We start from the raw sequence: 18,542 nt of genomic DNA on the forward strand, positions 1-18,542 counted from the left end.
AAATGTAGTATACGTAAAGCTAAGCCAATCCAGCCCGGTAGCCAAACGCCACCCCCTGGTGGGTAAGCAGGGGGGCATCCAAAGTTACACGCTGCATATCGGCTTCTATTTACCTACCACCTCGAGTTTGGTATCATTTCCAGATAAATCGGGCATAAGGAATTCATTTTTGAGACATTTAATGTACAGTTTAATAGGAAAAAACAAAAATATTGACGAACAAATCAAAATCGGTTTGAAATTTTTTATTCAATTATTAATATTATCAGCCGAAACCACAATTGCCAGAAAGTTGAAATTTGCACACCAGATTACATTTATAATGTGTACAAGAGATAAGAAGCGATTTTGAAAACTTCAACCCCTAAGGGGGTTAAAAAGGGGACGAAAGTTTATATGCAGTTCATGTTTTATTTTAAGCTAGGAATTTCAAACTTCGTTAAAAGATACATTATTAAAATACAAGAAAACAAATTTCAGCGTTTTTGAAAATTTATCCGCTAAGGTGGTGAAATAGGGGTTGAAAATTTGTATGGAGATCAACATTTTTTTCGAGTGCGGGGCTTGAAACTTTTTATATGTGCATATTATTAGAATACAAGAAAAGTAATTTCAGCGTTTTTAAAAATTCATCCTCTAAGGGGGTTAAAAAGGAGTTCAAAGCTTGAATCCATTACAAATTATTTTGACTGCCCCCCCTGCCTACCTGCCAGTGGATGACGGATGTCTACCGGGCTCAATTAGCTTTACGTATATTACATCTGTGCTAAGTGAATTCATCCGATATCAAAATTTGCACCTTATGACACTACTTCCCGATACCTTTCTCGTCACATAACTTTTATCCCTCCGCATCACGCATCGGCGATTTGCCCTTACTTTTGACGTAATACTTGTTAAAAAAAAACACTAAAAATAATTTATGAAGTCCTACTTTCAAAAGGAGACGATTTAACATCAATATAACTTAACATTTAACATTATGGAACAGACACACGGCGCGATTCGGGAAATGAAATAGATCTCTACTAGACCTCAACAAGTTACGATATGGATAATTTAACGATATTTGTAAGATAGATATGTCAAATTCGACGTTTCCGCGATTCTGGAGGTCCTCTTGAACGATTTCGACAAGTTATGACTTAGATATCCAAGTCACATCTAGTCGATATCTATTATAAATCTAGTTGATCTCTATATGGTTTCTAGATCTTGTGATTATCTCGTTTCCCGAATACGCGTGACAGACATGGTTTCCACTAGTAGGTATTAAGTCTTATTCGTAGTTCCATTGTTAGGCTGAATAACGGCCTGGGCCGAGAATCGAACCCACGAAGCTGGCGGGCTCCCAACTATTGGAAAAATTGGTATTAAGTTTGTATGGCCCAGTGTGAGCGGATTTCACTGAAAATTTTGAAGCTTTTTAATTTGTCGGGATATATATATAACATATTTCGATTTAGGAATGTTCTTTACTGTAACCAAATTGTACAAAAAATACAACATTTAAGAAAATGATGAAAGCTTGGCTGTGTGAGAAATGTTTCTACAGTGTGGGCGAGTTCCTTAATAGATAACTTAATATTTGCATGGAATTAGGCTGGTTTAATTAAATTTGTATGCTAGTTTGTAGGCACAATGTGGAGATCCTATATACTTACATATTGTAAATAGTTTTAAGACCTTTTTGTAAACCCACTATTGACAAATAAATGATCATTCATTTATTCATACACCAGGCCTAATAGACAACATGCCAATCGCTAACGCTACGTAGCGAACAAGACGCAACTGTCTGTCGTATTCGAACTTCAAGATATTCACAAGAGACGACACGTATTAGATCCATTCTAGATACGTTATAGTTTAGATATCAACTAGTTCTCTTTTGCAGCGCAATTCGGGCAACCAATGTCACTTTTACGTTAGATAGAGTAAGATATCTATTAGATGTGAATTGGATCTCTAACTCATATCCTGTGGAAATCGTTCAAGAGTATCTCCAGAATCGCGCAAATATCAAATTTGACAGGTTAAATCTTGAACATATCGTTAACGTATCTTGGTGATGTCTAAAAGATGTCTAATAGATGTCTATTTCAAAATCCCAATCGGGCCCTTAGACGGACTCCTAGTACAAAACCGCTTCCGCTCGCAGTGTGGCCACACCCTCCGCTTATTGAATAGCTTGAGCGATTGCCTATGACTGCCATTTCCACTACCTCTTTGTTTTACGTGGACAATTCTTTTAAATTGCTGACGCTATACCGTTCTAGTTAATGGGTACAGTCAGCATCAGGCGAAAATTTCTATTTGAAATAGGTATTTATTTACTTTTAGATAGATAAATTTTTTATTGCAAAACATTATCGTGACATAAAAATTTAACTTATAATAAGAATGAAACCAAAACGTATGTCTAAGTACTATACTAAACTAATTCTATACCAAGATATTTTTCTAGCAGGAACGACATTTGTTTATTGCTTGTCAGTCTTGTCACAATAAAAATATCGACAATCCTGTTGTCGATAAGGACAATACTACTTCAACGACAAGACGTACATACAGGGTGTAATCGTTAAGTGTGGCCAGGCCATAATTCCGTAAATATAACAGATATCAGAAAACTTCCAACTGATATCGAAAGTGCGTTACCCAATGAGTAAAATTACATTAATAACTTTTTTAAATAAAAGCAGAAATATCCCAAACATTAACTTCAAACCCTCCCATACAATTAGTACGACGACTCATCACCCCTTAAAGAACGTCGGTGTCGTAAGAGATAAAATTGCTTGAGATTGATTTTGATGTAATTTTACTCATTGGGTAACGCACTTTCGATATCAGTTGGAAGTTTTCTGATATCTGTTATATTTACGGAATTATGGCCTGGCCACACTTAACGACTACACCCTGTATAACCACAGACTTATATTGGCTACCTACCTAGACGCCGCGTGCCACCGATCTTGTACAAATAGCACGTAATCTGGACACTTTTAAAACAGTGCACACTTTTAAAACAGGACAGTTTAAAAGATCCAATTTATTTTTATAATTTGCAATGAATAGTTCTTTATATAGAGCAGCCTACATGAAACTTTCAGGGTGTAAGTACCTATTGTCTTTTTTGTTTATCTTGATTTTAGGTGGTATAAAAAAAGAGTTACAAAAATATTTAAGGCAGGGGAAGTTTATCAAGTCAATGTTCTGTGTCAACTACAAAAGTATTCTACTGAAGTCACGTTTTATTCGTTCAGAGTTGGGCATGTTCGCTGACGTGCAAATCACTGTACTTGCGGCATGTACTTCATTATGAGTCTGAGAGGAAAATATGCAGTAAATATACCTATTTATTTAAAAATATTCACATGTCATCCAACTCATCGAAGTAATGATCTCTTCTTCTTCAAGCATTAACCTGGCGTTATCCCGGCATTTCGCCACGGCCCATGGGAGCCTGGGGTCCGCTTGACAACTAATCCCATGATTTGACGTAGGCACTAGTTTTTACAAAGCGACTGCCATCTGACCTTCCAACCCAGAGGGTAAACTAGGCCTTATTGGGATTAGTCCGGTTTCCTCACGATGTTTTCCTTCACCGAAAAGCGACTGGTAAATATCAAATGATAATATATTTCGTACATATTAAGTTCCGAAAAACTCATTGGTACGAGCCGGGGTTTGAACCCGCGATCTCCAGATTGCAAGTCGCACGCTCTCACCGCTAGGCCACCAGCGCTTCGAAGTAATGATAAAGAGACAAAATCGTAATACACATTTCATTTAATTCATCTACTTATTACTAACGTAAAAAGTAATCAAAATTTTTATATTCATAGACGTTATTCTTTAAAAAAGTAATTACGAGTGATTGACATACAATGTGACGTTTGCTTATCGATAACAGGACTGTCGATGATTTATTTTGTCAATCACTTACAACAAGTCGTTCGGGCTAGAAAAATATCTACGTGTACTATAGTTCGTTTTTAGGGTTCCGTACCCAAAGGGTAAAACGGGACCGTATTACTAAGACTTCGCTGTCCGTCCGTCCGTCCGTCCGTCCGTCTGTCACCAGGCTGTATCTCACGAACCGTGATAGCTAGACAGTTGAAATTTTCACAGATGATGTATTTCTGTTGCCGCTATAACAACAAATACTAAAAACAGAATAAAATAAAGATTTAAATGGGGCTCCCATACAACAAACGTGATTTTTGACCAAAGTTAAGCAACGTCGGGAGGGGTCAGTACTTGGATGGGTGACCGTTTTCTTTTTGCTTTTTTTTTTTGCATTATGGTACGGAACCCTTCGTGCGCGAGTCCGACTCGCACTTGCCCGGTTTTTAGCATTAGAAAGAATTTGCAAGAAGGTAAGCGATCTTGACATGTCTTTTATTTGAAAAGCGCTATTTAAAAATCAAAAACTATTACTTATGAAAGCAGAAGAATATAAATGATCTTATTAGATTCATAATTGTTACATATTTGCCGTAACTTATTTTTAAAATGTGTTTTTGAATTTAAAGACACACATCAAGATTACCTAATTTCTAATGCTAAAAAAAACGAAGTATAATTACTAACTGCATAGGATTTTTTTCACTCTTTTATTCTTAGGCCATAATCATAAACATAATCGTTTATTGCAACCTATTATGATTATTATGCGATGGAAGATCATGCGCGACAAAAATATTTACAGTGAAAGCAAATAGGCACGGAATAGCATGTCGAGCATAGTGAGGTCTCTAAAATAAGAACTGTCGGGTTCGAATCCTGGTAAGGGCTGCCTGCGGGCAGGGTCACTACCGACTATAGACTAGGAGGCGATTAGAAGAAACTACTACACTACTACTACTAACTTGGTTGGCGCGATGACCCAAAATGAGTCTTGGCCTCCAACACAAGAGCACGCCACTTTGATCGGTCCAGACCGGTATCCCGCCAGCTTTCGCCGACGCCGAGCTCACGGAGATCTGCCTCCACTCTATCTGCTCAACGGTACCGTACCGTTACCGAACCGAACGGTACCGTTACGCACGGTACCGTTGGGTTAGAAGAAAAGATAAGATATTTTTTTATGATTCCAGGAGTTCCTGGAGATCCTGTCCCGCGTGGCCCGAGGGTCCGAGCAGGAGAAGCTCGCGTGGGTCTTCAGGCTGTACGACGCGGATGGAGACGGCAGGGTCACCAGGCAGGAGATGATCAAAGTTGTCCAGGTGAATGTCATATCGTATCTTGCTGTCTACTGAGGTAATTATCATCTTATCAGGTAGAGGACGTCCACTACTGGACATAGGCGTTCCCCAAAGAGTGCCACAATGACCGGTCTTGCGCCACCCTCATCCAGGTTTTAGGGCTTAAGGTCTACTGTAGGATAAGATGAGATGAGATGAGAAGGCGTGGGTCTTCCGGCTTTGTGACTGGTGGGGACGGCAGGGTCACCGGGCAAGAGATGATCAAGCTTGTTCAGTCAACTGTCAGATGTTTTATAGAAAAGAGACCAAGGAACATTGTCGAAGTTCGTAGAATTCGGATGGCAACTGAATTTAACTGCAGCTGCGTTACTGTGGCGACAGTGGCCTTGCGGGTGATGTATCTGTAAATCTTCTTCTTCCTCGCGTTATCCCGGCATTTTGCCACGGCTCATGGGAGCCTGGGGTCCACTTGACCGCTAAAAAGCGATAGTAACTATAATAAATATAATGATATTGTGATTGTGGCAGGCCATTTACGAGTTGGTGGGGGCAGCGGCCCTCCCCCCCGCGCACCCCGCCGCTGCGCAAGACCACGTCGACAGGATCTTTCATGTAAGTTGTCACTGTGATAGACAGTCACACTCTCACACTCTGTAAGTAACCCACTAAGAGTTAGACCAAGTCAAGTCTGCATCGATTTTGATAGCACACCTAGCTTGATAGCTACCAAAATCGTTGCAGACTTGCCTTGGTCTAACTCTAACGTGTTTGTTGTTCTATCTCTTCCTTTTTCTATGTAATTGGAGTAGGTAATACAGTTTTTTATATTAAAAAAATGGAAAATTCGCAAAACAATTGCTTAGTAACGGTTAGCACGTTGTTATTGGTAAAATTTTCCGATAGATGTCACTATGCGTAAGGTAAACATTAACTAAACATAACCGGGCAAGTGCGAGTCGGACTCGCGTACGAAGGGTTCCGTACCATAAAGCAAAAAAAAAACGGAAAAAAATGCAAAAAGAAAACGGTCACCCATCCAAGTACTGACCACGCCCGACGTAGCTTAACTTTGGTCAAAAATCACGTTTGCTGTATGGGAGCCCCACTTAAATCTTTATTTTATTCTGTTTTTAGTATTTGTTGTTATAGCGGCAACAGAAATACATCATCTGTGAAAATTTCAACTGTCTAGCTATCACGGTTCGTGAGATACAGCCTGGTGACAGATAGACGGACGGACGGACGGACAGCGAAGTCTTAGTAATAGGGTCCCGTTTTACCCTTTGGGTACGGAACCCAAAAAGGAAGGAATGGGGAAATTCATGCGCTTCTGGTAGCTTCGGTAACTCACTTAGTTAATAGAAAATACAGCGATACAAGTTTAGCATTATGAAACGAACCCCAGTCTGAACTCTACTTATCTAGACGATGACGGCCCAATAATACCCCAACATTCACCCCTAAAATAAAACACTTGAAAGTTTCCTTAAACTGAATACTTACCATAATTAAATCTAACCTTATCAGGACCAGGGCTCCATGCATGTGTGGCTTATCTTACAAACTAAATTGGCCAGGCTTGTGATCAAGTGGTAGGACTCTACACTGCGAAGAGTAGCAACTCAGGTTCTTTAGAGAGAGAGAGAGGTATATTATTAAAGCAAACAACAGAATAGATTTTAAGGCATTTATTAACTGAAAAATTGATTTTATATTATTTTGATTGAGAGGTTTTGTTTTAGTTTGATTTGTTTTAGTCCCTAAAACTACCTGCCTCGTCTTACCCTAAAGTCTCGACCATGGGTTCGTAACCTACATAAACTGGAAAAGTACCCACAATAAAAACCAGCGAGCCTATCAACGCGATTTGATTTAGGACGAAACGAAAATCTAAATCTCATACTAAAAGACTAAAATCTCTGAATAAATTCAAAGCTATTGTACAAAAATTTGCAAAGCTAGGAGTCCCTACTAAAATTGAATATAAACAGAATCAATTCATTTGAATTTCTTTGACGTGAAGGCTTGCAGAAGCGAAGGCTCCATGACCGCATAGATCCTGTAAATTTTCTAAGCAGTAGTATTCTGACAGACAATGCCTAAGTTTTACATGCTTCCTTTTACAATTTTTTCCCGCAAACAAAACCAGATTAAAGCCCATATATAAATACATACAAATAAATTATAAACTGTTCAAGTTTCAATCATTATTTATAAATGGTTTTGAACACAGAATGCAGGAGAGGTTCTCTTACCCCCACAGACTTACGGCTTCGTTCAACTATCCGTTGTTCACCATATCATGAAATCTGAACAGGATTTTGGCATACTTTCTTACGCCAGGCCTTATTCTCTTGTCAAGGCTTCATTCTAATTTTATTCACATTTTATAAATCACTCAATTTTCCTTGAGCAAAAGCACATTATTTTTCATTAATTCAGTATCAAATCTCTTTAGAATCAAAATTTCCATGTTTAATATCAATAGCACATAATTTCATATTGCCATAGTTGAAGCTTTTTTATTTAAAATCACCCTATTTTAAAGAAGATCATAGAAAACAATTCATTTGCTCAAAAGTTATTTGGAAGAGATAAGTTCACCTTTATACAAATGATCAATGTTATTTTTCTTGTTTTGTTTTGATTTTTGTACAATAAAGTGTTTTTCTACTACTACTTAAACAATAAAATTCGCATTGCCAAAATATTCTAAAATAAAGACCAGTATTAAGTTTTTCAAATTAAAAGAAAACACAACTTTATGAATTTATAAACACTCACCCGGAGAATTGAAGGCTTCTATGAAGTGGGTAGCTCAGGATTCCCTGGACCCCGCTCTGATGCTCGGCTACCTGGCCCTTGTAGCTCTGCAAGCAGCTCCTGTTGCCCGAAGTTGTTCGGAGAATGCCCGCTAGGGCTCAGCTGATGTCCGAGGGCTCCTCTGGACTCCAGAGGCTCCGCCGTAGGTCTTCGGTGACTCCACTTCGCTGATGGTCTTCTGTCTTCTGTGGCTGGCGTCCCGGGCTGCGCAGGCTCCGCTAGGGCTCCGCTTCGGTCCCTGGGGCTTCTCTGGATCTCTTCCTTCTTCTTGGTTCTTCTCCTGGAGCTCTTCTTAGTTTGGCTGCTGTAGACTGAATGAATCTCCTAGGCTTTTGGCCCGTCTATTTATACCCCCTAAATTTTGGTATTATTTTGTTTTGTTCGTAACCATGGTTACAATCGTCGACTTCGTCACCATCGTCACCATCGTCGCCTAAAATATCTTTGTACTCTTCTAACAACCACATCATGCATTTTTTTTAGCTAGGGAGTGCAAGCAAATTTGAACTTTATATATATGAAATTAAGGTCCATTTTTCAATGACCCCGTATACTGCAAATTTTCCTATGAAAATTGTTTTTCTTACTTTTTACAAAAATTACTAGTTTTTAAGTGATTTTTTAAGCTAAATTGGATGTATTTATTTTTTATCTACGATTTTCAATAAATTTCTTCCATCAAAACTCTATACTTTTGAAGTAATGGACAAAAACAATCTAACATTTTATTTGCATGTTTATGTGGAGTTTTTTTAGTATTTCCACTCTTATTTATGGCTAAAACTAATTCTTAAGCTTATAATCTAATTTACTATGGCATTATTTAACAATACAAACACTATTTTCATGTTTTTTTTTACAACTGAACTTTCCTTGCAAAATTCCATTAGTACTAGTAAAAATGTGATCTTTTATTATTTAAATGTCCCATTTTTATATACAATATGCTTTATAAATTGACTAGAATACACTACTCTCATACTTCCAAATTCCCCTAGTCTCACAATGGCATACAAAATTAGCTTTTCTTGGTCTATATTCATACATAAATACACTCAAAAATTATATGCAAATTTTAGCTTTTAAGACATTATAAAATTTCAATGCCTTACTTAATTACATTCTACATAAATGAATCATGATATGCTTCTATAGTTTTAACAATTATTAGCAAGAACAGGTTCTCATTTTTCAATTTATTTGCTTATTCCATATATGTATGAAGGAAATATTTATTTTAATGGATTGACTAATTATTAAATTCCTATGTACCATACACATATAATGACTCATTTTACAATGAAATTATGTATATCAGTTCTCTAGTTTTGTAGAAATTAACAAAATTAAGTTTTTTTTATATCAAGCGAACACTAATATTGTCATACTTAGTCATAAGTGATGTCTACAATGTCTTATGTAAACCATATATCTTTCTATCAATTTATTTATGTTTACAGTTTATATAAAACATCTCTACATATAATCAAACTTATAATTAATTAGTTTAATGATAACAGAGAACATTTTTATGAATAAATTTATTTTTCCCAATAATTCTTTTCTATGTAAAAACATTTTTATATGTAACTAAATGCCCATAACTTTGATGAACGAGCACAGAGGTCATCTGTCTCGTTTCAGTTCTCCCTTTCGAAGTTGTTTGACGTGATTAGAACGCCTGTTCTATAAACAGAAAACAATTCGCACCCCAAAATGATAAGGTTATCGATATTTCTCCCCCCAAGATGTAATTTCACCCCATCTGATTAACTACCAATCACAAAGTTGATAGTATCATCAAATAGAGAAAATTATAAGTGTGTTTTGTAAAAATGACCATTACTCAGTAATAACCAGTCAATCCCGAAAAAATTACAAACCTTAACGATTAAATTAAATTCATGAGTCAAAATTATAAAGAGGCCAGAATTTCCACTCTCGGATAAAGTGCACTGGTTGTGAATCAATACATTCTCTAATAGAAACTACTTATGCCCAATCGCCTGGTAACCTTAAGTTAACTTTTCTTAACATACAGATACCACGTCCACGATGCTCGGACTGACGAGGAGACAAGGCAGTCTTCTCCAAGAATGACTATTCCTTTTATTATGTATAACCTCTCACAATAATATTCCCATGTTCCAATAACCAGCTCGCAATTTTTCGCAATCCAACCAGAATTACCTTTCATGGCGTGATGTCCATATCCAATCTAAGGCAAAACAACTAATAAATACTTGAAAGTTCAAAATATCTTTCATTGATTTATCCTGAGACTGATTACAGGTGTGTAAATTAAATTTGCATCATGTAGAGTGTCACATTATCAAAGAAATATACCTAAAACTGGTATCTTTTAAACTAGCCTAACACCAAAATTTCCTTGACAATGATCGTTGTAATCCCTTCACGATCCCCTGTTCCCCCCAGGCCTAATCTCAAATATTCGAAATATCCATAACTTTGTTGATCATATTTTTAAACTTTGTGTCCTTAAACAGAATCTCATTTACACACATAATATACATTCATCGCTTCAGACAACATTCATCAACTCACATAAATCATCTTTGAATCTTGCATACATCGCTTTCGTTGTCTAACACACGGTTCTGTTCAAAAACCCAAAATCATTAAAAACATGATCAGAGTAAATAAAATTTCCTAAACACAAAAAATTCCATTTAATTTATAACTCTCAGAAAAATTATTTTTAAAAGAATCCGTAATTAACTACGTTTTTTTTTTCTAATTACCATTGTAATAACCACCCTTTAATATTTAAATCCCGCAAAACCCCACAATACAATCATTACAATATCGCATTTACGCAATACTCGCGTCTGAAAACTCGTTTAAATGAAATATTTAAATAAAAGGAAATCGACTACACGAGCTTTCTGAACCCGAAGTATTTTCTATTTCATAAATAACAATATTTAATAGATATAATTCCTAAAGTGAGCAAAGCTCATAAAAATCTTTTAAAATAACTCAGATTAATTTATTAACAAAATACTTTTATACACCCTACAATCTTTTTACAAAATGCTATTGTGAGTTACGCCAGAATTCTTACTGATAAAATGAGCCAAAATTTTTCGAACTAAGTCCTATATGCGTTAAAGTATTTTAATCACGCAATGAACTTAAGCAATTATAAAATAACTTATAAACCAAGCATTTGCATCACGGCCTGCTTCCAAGTATAATCATGCTAGAATATACACATTGCTGTCCACCATACCGAGTTCCACCAAGGTAAAAACTCAATAAAGTTAGATTATCTATGAAAAACAAGGACTATAGTCAAATCATCAAATAGTCTGTATATTTCCATTGACTCCGAAACAAAACCAGTTTGTAATGGCAAATGGATAACACCCAGATTTCTCATCCCATGCATGGAGGCCAATAATTGTTTTGCAAGAATCACAAGATTATTACAATCAAAATATTCCTCAACTCCAGCACTTCGCTACACAAGTGTACGGGGACCAAAGATGATTTATTTTCATAAACACCCAAGGACTGATCCTATAAATTTCATACCAAGTATTCAAAACATACACCCACAACAACATTTCCAAACTCCTACAATTTAAAATGTACATGACTGTTTGCAAATCACATGAACTTGTAGCTCTCAAGAAATTCTCCAATTTGCTTACTGAATAGTATTGAAACACTGGTATGTATCAGTAATGCATTTACAATACTTAATAAATGATACATGATTCGCAACCAGCCAAACTGAACCAGATTACTTATAAATAATTATATATAACCAAATCAGAACAAGCCCATAACAACCTTAATTACACATTATGCTAATAAATACCAATAAATCTTTTATTGCCCTATCTCAGTTCAACACCACATATTATCTTACATCAAAACACACCACAACTTAAGAACAAATATTGTGTTCTACACATAAATAAATACTTCACTAGGATTCGAACCCATACTATAACAAAAGTTTTCCTACAAAATATTTACGATTTTGTAAAACATCTTAAACAACTGTTCTGTCTCTCAACTATATTATAAACTCCCGTCTAGATAGATTTTCCTTCCAATCCTCCCTTTATTAATGAACACTCCCTTTATTATTTTATTTCTTCAGGCTATGTGTTCTGTAATTGCTAGATCTTCCCACTTCCATATCATTTCCAATTCCTTATAGCTAGAACAAATGTGCTACTATGTTTTAATGAGGTCCGTTCTGAATATAATATTAGCCCTTAACACCTGACTTTCTTTTCTTCCTTTAAATTGAACTGTTTTAAATCCCAGGCTGTCTTCAATTTATTAGTTTGTATTCCGAAAGCGTATGAAGATAAGGTTTGCAACGTTCTGATCCAAAACGTTCATAGATATTGGTTTTGTTTCCATTTCTTTGTTTCCTTTGCTATTTTTTTTTTATAAAACTATTCTTCTTTTTACGACTATTTTATAATACTACAATATTAACTATTTACATAAAACTAAAATGAAATTATAGTATGTTTATGGTCTGTTTGATTTCAAACATAGGCAGAGAAAACCATGCCTTCCCTGTCCAACATCAGTACCAGCTCACAAAATAAAAGAATGAGTATAGTTTCCCTGTTCCTTTTTACTGACAAGATTTGGTTGACTTAAAATATTTAAAAGATGTTATAAAAGAAAAGCCTTTTTTTTTCCATAGTCAATCAATTTTACTTTCTAAATCTGTCGCGCCTTTTTCTAAATTTTCCCGCCATCTCTTCATATTTCTTTTACTTGTGCAATTTACTTATAAATACATCTCTGCCAAAGAAGTTCCTCCGGAAGCCAAGCCCCTGAGGCTCTCCATGATGACCTTCCTCCTGGAGCTCTGGGCTATGTGGCTCCCGAGGAGATACATAATTTCTATTTCATTTCCATTTCTAGTCCGGTCAAACTGTACCAATGGAAAGCCATTCCATTAATATAAAAGGTCGGTTCTGGCGCTTTGCCGGCCCTGTCATGGCATGTTCGCTTTGCTCGCTTGGCTCACTTCTGAAAACAGTGATAAGTTGATAACATAGTTTCGATAATGGAGTCGTCATTTTAGACCTCGAATATCTCAATAAAGATTCATTACTTACAGTCCTTGTAGTAAAATATTCTCAAAGTCATTGCTCTTTTCCTTCGCTTCTTCATTTTGCTGTCTTAATCGTTATTATGCAATGCTCATAAAAAATCCAAATTTATGTCTCATTTCTTTCTTGTTTCACAAATTAATTTTATAAGTTAAAAGGTATCCAGAGAGCCTACCATAGAGTCTAGACCTTCATATCTCGTCATTGGTCGGTTAAGCTCCAATCAAGTTTCCATTTGTCTAATTGTCTTAAAAGCCTCTATAGACGTTACGACGTAAAAATCTTGATAATATTTTTTTTATATGCACATTTTCAAACACACTTTAATATTTTACACTAAATAGAAATGAACATGAACACACACACCCACACACTTATACACTCACACTCGCGAACGAATCTTAATCACTATCACTCACTATTACCACTATTATCACTACACTTTTGTTACAATACATTTTTAGAATTGATGTGATAAACACTCTTCACGTAATTTTTCCTTATCTATTAATTACAAAATGGTCTTTGTTAGAAGGAGATAGAAACAAATACAAAATCGCACTTATTTTTACACTTATTAAACACCACAAAATCTTGTACAGACGCCATCATTATTATGAGATAGAGTTTTCCTTGTCCCATGTTTATTCTCCTACAATCTTTGTATCAAATTCAATTATTATTTCCAATAGCGTTCTAAGAATCTTCTCTTTCTCCCTCTATACATGTCTCTTTCTTGCATACATAAGCATGACAGTGATTAGTATTCATTTTTGACTGCAACAATTTTGCTTTGTTATGATTTACATTTCTCTTCGCAATAAATTCTCCCTTTATGATTTTTTTCTTCTATGGACTGCTATATAAATTTCCTTTATTGTTTCCTTCCTTTTTTATTTATTTTTTCGCCACATAAACACTATATAACACACCACTCGAACAATAATAATATAAAACCGCACGCAATTTGATGTAAGAACTGTAGAGCCCTTTAATCCAACATAACGAAATAAAACGCAAACGTGAAACAAAACGCAAACGCTTCAACGCCATTTTGTATCTTGTTATCTATGGTACGTTTCCTATTCCATTCTCGCCACTTTAAAACGTTAACTTGAGATTGTATTGACTTCAGTGTGTCCCTTTCTTTTATGGTACTGAAGAAAGAGACGTGAGAGCATACTACCGAATCTAAATTTGATTTACGTATCGTGGTGATGTTACCGCTAGAAAATTATGTCCACTCATACAAATGTCAAATGTCGTAATGGAGAAATAAAAGTCTCTGTTTGAATTCATATTTGTTTAAAGTGTTAAAACGTTTGGGAAAAAACAAGTGAGTATACATTTTAGAGTTTGAATATTGCTTGATTTTTAATAAAGCCGTATAAATAGTTGTATGTAATTATGTACATTGTTTCTAACCTCCAATGATTGGTTTTTGTTTTGATTCCAGATTCAAATATTATTTACATGACTACAATACGATTTTGCAGCAAACAATGAACGAAATAGTATCTATTTTACTAGGATAATGATTACAAAATGCTGTCTAAGAAGCTAAAATGACTACAAAATCAAAAGTGTGAAAATGACCGGTACGTATTTTCTTTCATTGTAAAACATTATCTAAACCGAACTATTGTAAATAAATTAACTGTTTAACCTCATAAATGAATTCCCATTAATAAACAAGCTTTATTTTATTTCTAACACTCATACTTTTGCCTTTTATAAACTTGTTTTGCTTTTTTAGGTTATATGACCTATGGAAAACTTGATCCGCTAAAGTGTGTCTACATTGTGCTTCAACCAGCATAGTATGGAACAAATGGAATTTATTTTATGTAAGTACAAAATTATCTATACCTCTTGTAAATAAGTGATTTCTGAGTCAAGAAAACTTCATGATGTCAAATGTTACAAAATAAAACATCTATGTATATCTGAAATTATATAGCATGTAACAACAAAAAACAATATAATTGTACCAAGACCAAGCTGTTAAAAATCAAACGATATTTTAGTATGACAAGATGAACTCTATTGTTCATTATTTTATTAAACCTCATTACCCTATTCTGTTATATGGACTGTTACCCCGTGATATAAAATTCTTACACTAAACTCTTTGATCTTGTACCTTTTTAAAACACCTTGATCATTTATTTTACTACATAATTTCAGATCAACAAAAGCTGATAGAACATCCATTCGCCGGCGTCTCAAGCTTTCAATCTGAAAATAAACATTTTGGAGATTCTGTTCTGCGCTAATGATATCAAGCCATCGACACCCTCTATCAGCACGCCAACAACTTCGCGCTGACAACACCTTTCTCCTTGCTCCAACAACATCAAGCTAACAACGCCTTTCCGTGTCAATACAAGAACTACAATGGTACTGCTTATGCAGTGCGGCAGGAACACAGTCTAAAATAATTGAAGCAACCTAGAATGGATAGATACATCTACTGAAAGATAAAGAGAATGTTGCGCTGCTCCTGCTCCATAAATCCTGTCCGTTGTCACGTGACTGCTTTCCTTCTTCAACCCATTGTAAATCTGTCCTATCTTATGTCTACAAAACGTGGAGAATGACTATTATTTTAGCCCTTCAAGTCACACCATCATGTCGTTGAAGTTGACTCTCCACATCTTCCTGATCCAGACCATTTAAACAAAAGTCCTGTGAAACTTGGCAAGGTACTGTCAACGCCTGAGCTACAAACAGCTGATCTGAGTTGGAGGGATGCGAAACGCGAGGTAGGAGTGAGGAGAGGAGGAGGATGGTGCTGTCTCACAAAGGTCCGCCGTATCAATGAAGCTCCATAGGACAACAACAACAACAATCTGTGAAATAAAATGCTAACAAACACTTATAAATGACGCAATGCACCTGTGTTTCAAGTCAGAACAAACGCAGCGACAGAAATGAAGATGAATAAAATGACTTATCTCAAAGAAGAATACTAATATCATAACTAGAATGTTCAGAACTCAAGTTTGATGTAATCCAAAAGGGTATTAAACATTTTTTATTTATATAAATATAAGTTAAAAATAAGCATGTAAGACCGTATGCTCTATCAATGCTATTAAATCTAACTGATTCTAACATGCATACATACATCTTACATTTTTTGTAATGACTAAATTTGAACTAGTAAATAGCTGCCCTTATGCTATGTATATAACCAGGAAATGGCAGAAAATTACTAACTGAATTCCCCCTATAAACTGTATATTTGAAATCTTTATTTCCAAACTTATTACTCTAGTTTTATGTCATCTGTTAACCATATACTGAGACCAATTAACTCAAGCAATAAACACTAATTTAATTTATTTTTCTGATTTCAGAATGTATTGATCAACAAGGCTGCAAAGGAGCAAACTCGTCTGTTCCAGTATGACCAGCCTAAGGTCTACTGACTCGATACTACTACAAAATGTCAAATCTACAGACTACTAAAGAAGAATTTATTTTATATGTTAAGCAATTAATGATGTCTGTAATATGTGACTGAAAATTGTTTTCTGAACATCAATAAAAACGATATTTTACATTATTCCATACCCTATACATTATAATTTTGTGTGCTAGCCTTGATAACTGACTAATAGTAATCAAAGCCCTTTTTTTTAACTTTTTCAACCTATGTATTACTTCCACATTATGTATCTAGATTTTACTGAATAACAGAATAAAATGTGGCAAATGTGATAACAATCACTTATTTTTTGCCAAATATAAAGCTCAAGACTAATTCACAAAATTATCATTACCCAGTATGAAACGTGGTTCCCAATATATCTATCTGTCCATAGACATGTTCATGAATATCCTAAATATGGCTGAACAAATTTTGATAAGACTGGCCTAAAAATAATTCTTTAGCAAAGTTCAGGTATAACATAAAGTTCATGCATGAAGCATAGAGCAGCACAGAAGCGCGCGTCAATAAGCAAGGCTCATTGATGTGGAGCATAAATAATTGTGAAGTTTGAATGGCCAATGCAGCCCATAAAATGGCATTATGTTTCCAATGCAGACCCCTATAAATTAGAGCAAATTCAAGGCAATTACCAGCTCGCTAGACCGTATTGCAATTCTGTTTTTTTTTCAAAATCCCCGCTTGTATAGAAATTGTATGTAAAACGCATATAATGTTTGTATCTAAATAAATGAATATCGCTTTAAGTAGTAAATTCCTTTAAGTTATTTAAACTAAAAATGCTAATACTTTCAATTGCAAAAAATAATTGATACATGAACGAACTTTAACCTAAAAAAATCAGTTGTCATTTTTACCGCTAAATTGGATTCGATTGCAAAGTTGTTTTTTGTTTAGTTTAATAGTATATAAACTCTTAAATATCGTACAAATCGTGAGTGAAAGTAATTATACTGACTAAATGGAAATGCAGTGCTAGTTAAGTGCTGTGCAAAGTGTAAAGTGAGGAAAAAGTTATGTGTTTAAAGTCATCAACAAGTAGGTACAAAATAGTCAAATTTAACTTTTCTCCTTCCCAATAGCTTCAATAACACACCTCTCATTCTCTCTCCGTTAACACGTACAACAACTGAAGCCACACATCACATAAAGCCAAGGACCCAATAATACTGAAAATAACCTAATCATAACACCCATATAACACCGGTAAAACCCCTTATTTTGGTCACGGGCACCAACTGAAACGAACCCCAGTCTGAACTCTACTTATCTAGACGATGACGGCCCAATAATACCCCAACATTCACCCCTAAAATAAAACACTTGAAAGTTTCCTTAAACTGAATACTTACCATAATTAAATCTAACCTTATCAGGACCAGGGCTCCATGCATGTGTGGCTTATCTTACAAACTAAATTGGCCAGGCTTGTGATCAAGTGGTAGGACTCTACACTGCGAAGAGTAGCAACTCAGGTTCTTTAGAGAGAGAGAGAGGTATATTATTAAAGCAAACAACAGAATAGATTTTAAGGCATTTATTAACTGAAAAATTGATTTTATATTATTTTGATTGAGAGGTTTTGTTTTAGTTTGATTTGTTTTAGTCCCTAAAACTACCTGCCTCGTCTTACCCTAAAGTCTCGACCATGGGTTCGTAACCTACATAAACTGGAAAAGTACCCACAATAAAAACCAGCGAGCCTATCAACGCGATTTGATTTAGGACGAAACGAAAATCTAAATCTCATACTAAAAGACTAAAATCTCTGAATAAATTCAAAGCTATTGTACAAAAATTTGCAAAGCTAGGAGTCCCTACTAAAATTGAATATAAACAGAATCAATTCATTTGAATTTCTTTGACGTGAAGGCTTGCAGAAGCGAAGGCTCCATGACCGCATAGATCCTGTAAATTTTCTAAGCAGTAGTATTC

General features: G+C 35.2%; 1 protein-coding gene across 1 annotated transcript in view; it reads left to right on the top strand.

Moving 5' to 3' along the window:
- The window catches only part of LOC134677454 (Kv channel-interacting protein 4-like), a 90,323-nt gene that overhangs the window by 67,998 nt on the left and 3,783 nt on the right, over nt 1–18,542 (top strand). The window contains exons 6-7 of the mRNA XM_063535931.1: nt 5,106–5,234; nt 5,742–5,825. Of these exons, the coding sequence (XP_063392001.1) occupies nt 5,106–5,234; nt 5,742–5,825 (213 nt within the window). The remainder of the gene's footprint in view (nt 1–5,105; nt 5,235–5,741; nt 5,826–18,542) is intronic.

Source organism: Cydia fagiglandana, chromosome 26 (genome assembly GCF_963556715.1).
Source record: "Cydia fagiglandana chromosome 26, ilCydFagi1.1, whole genome shotgun sequence".
Lineage (NCBI taxonomy): Eukaryota > Metazoa > Arthropoda > Insecta > Lepidoptera > Tortricidae > Cydia > Cydia fagiglandana.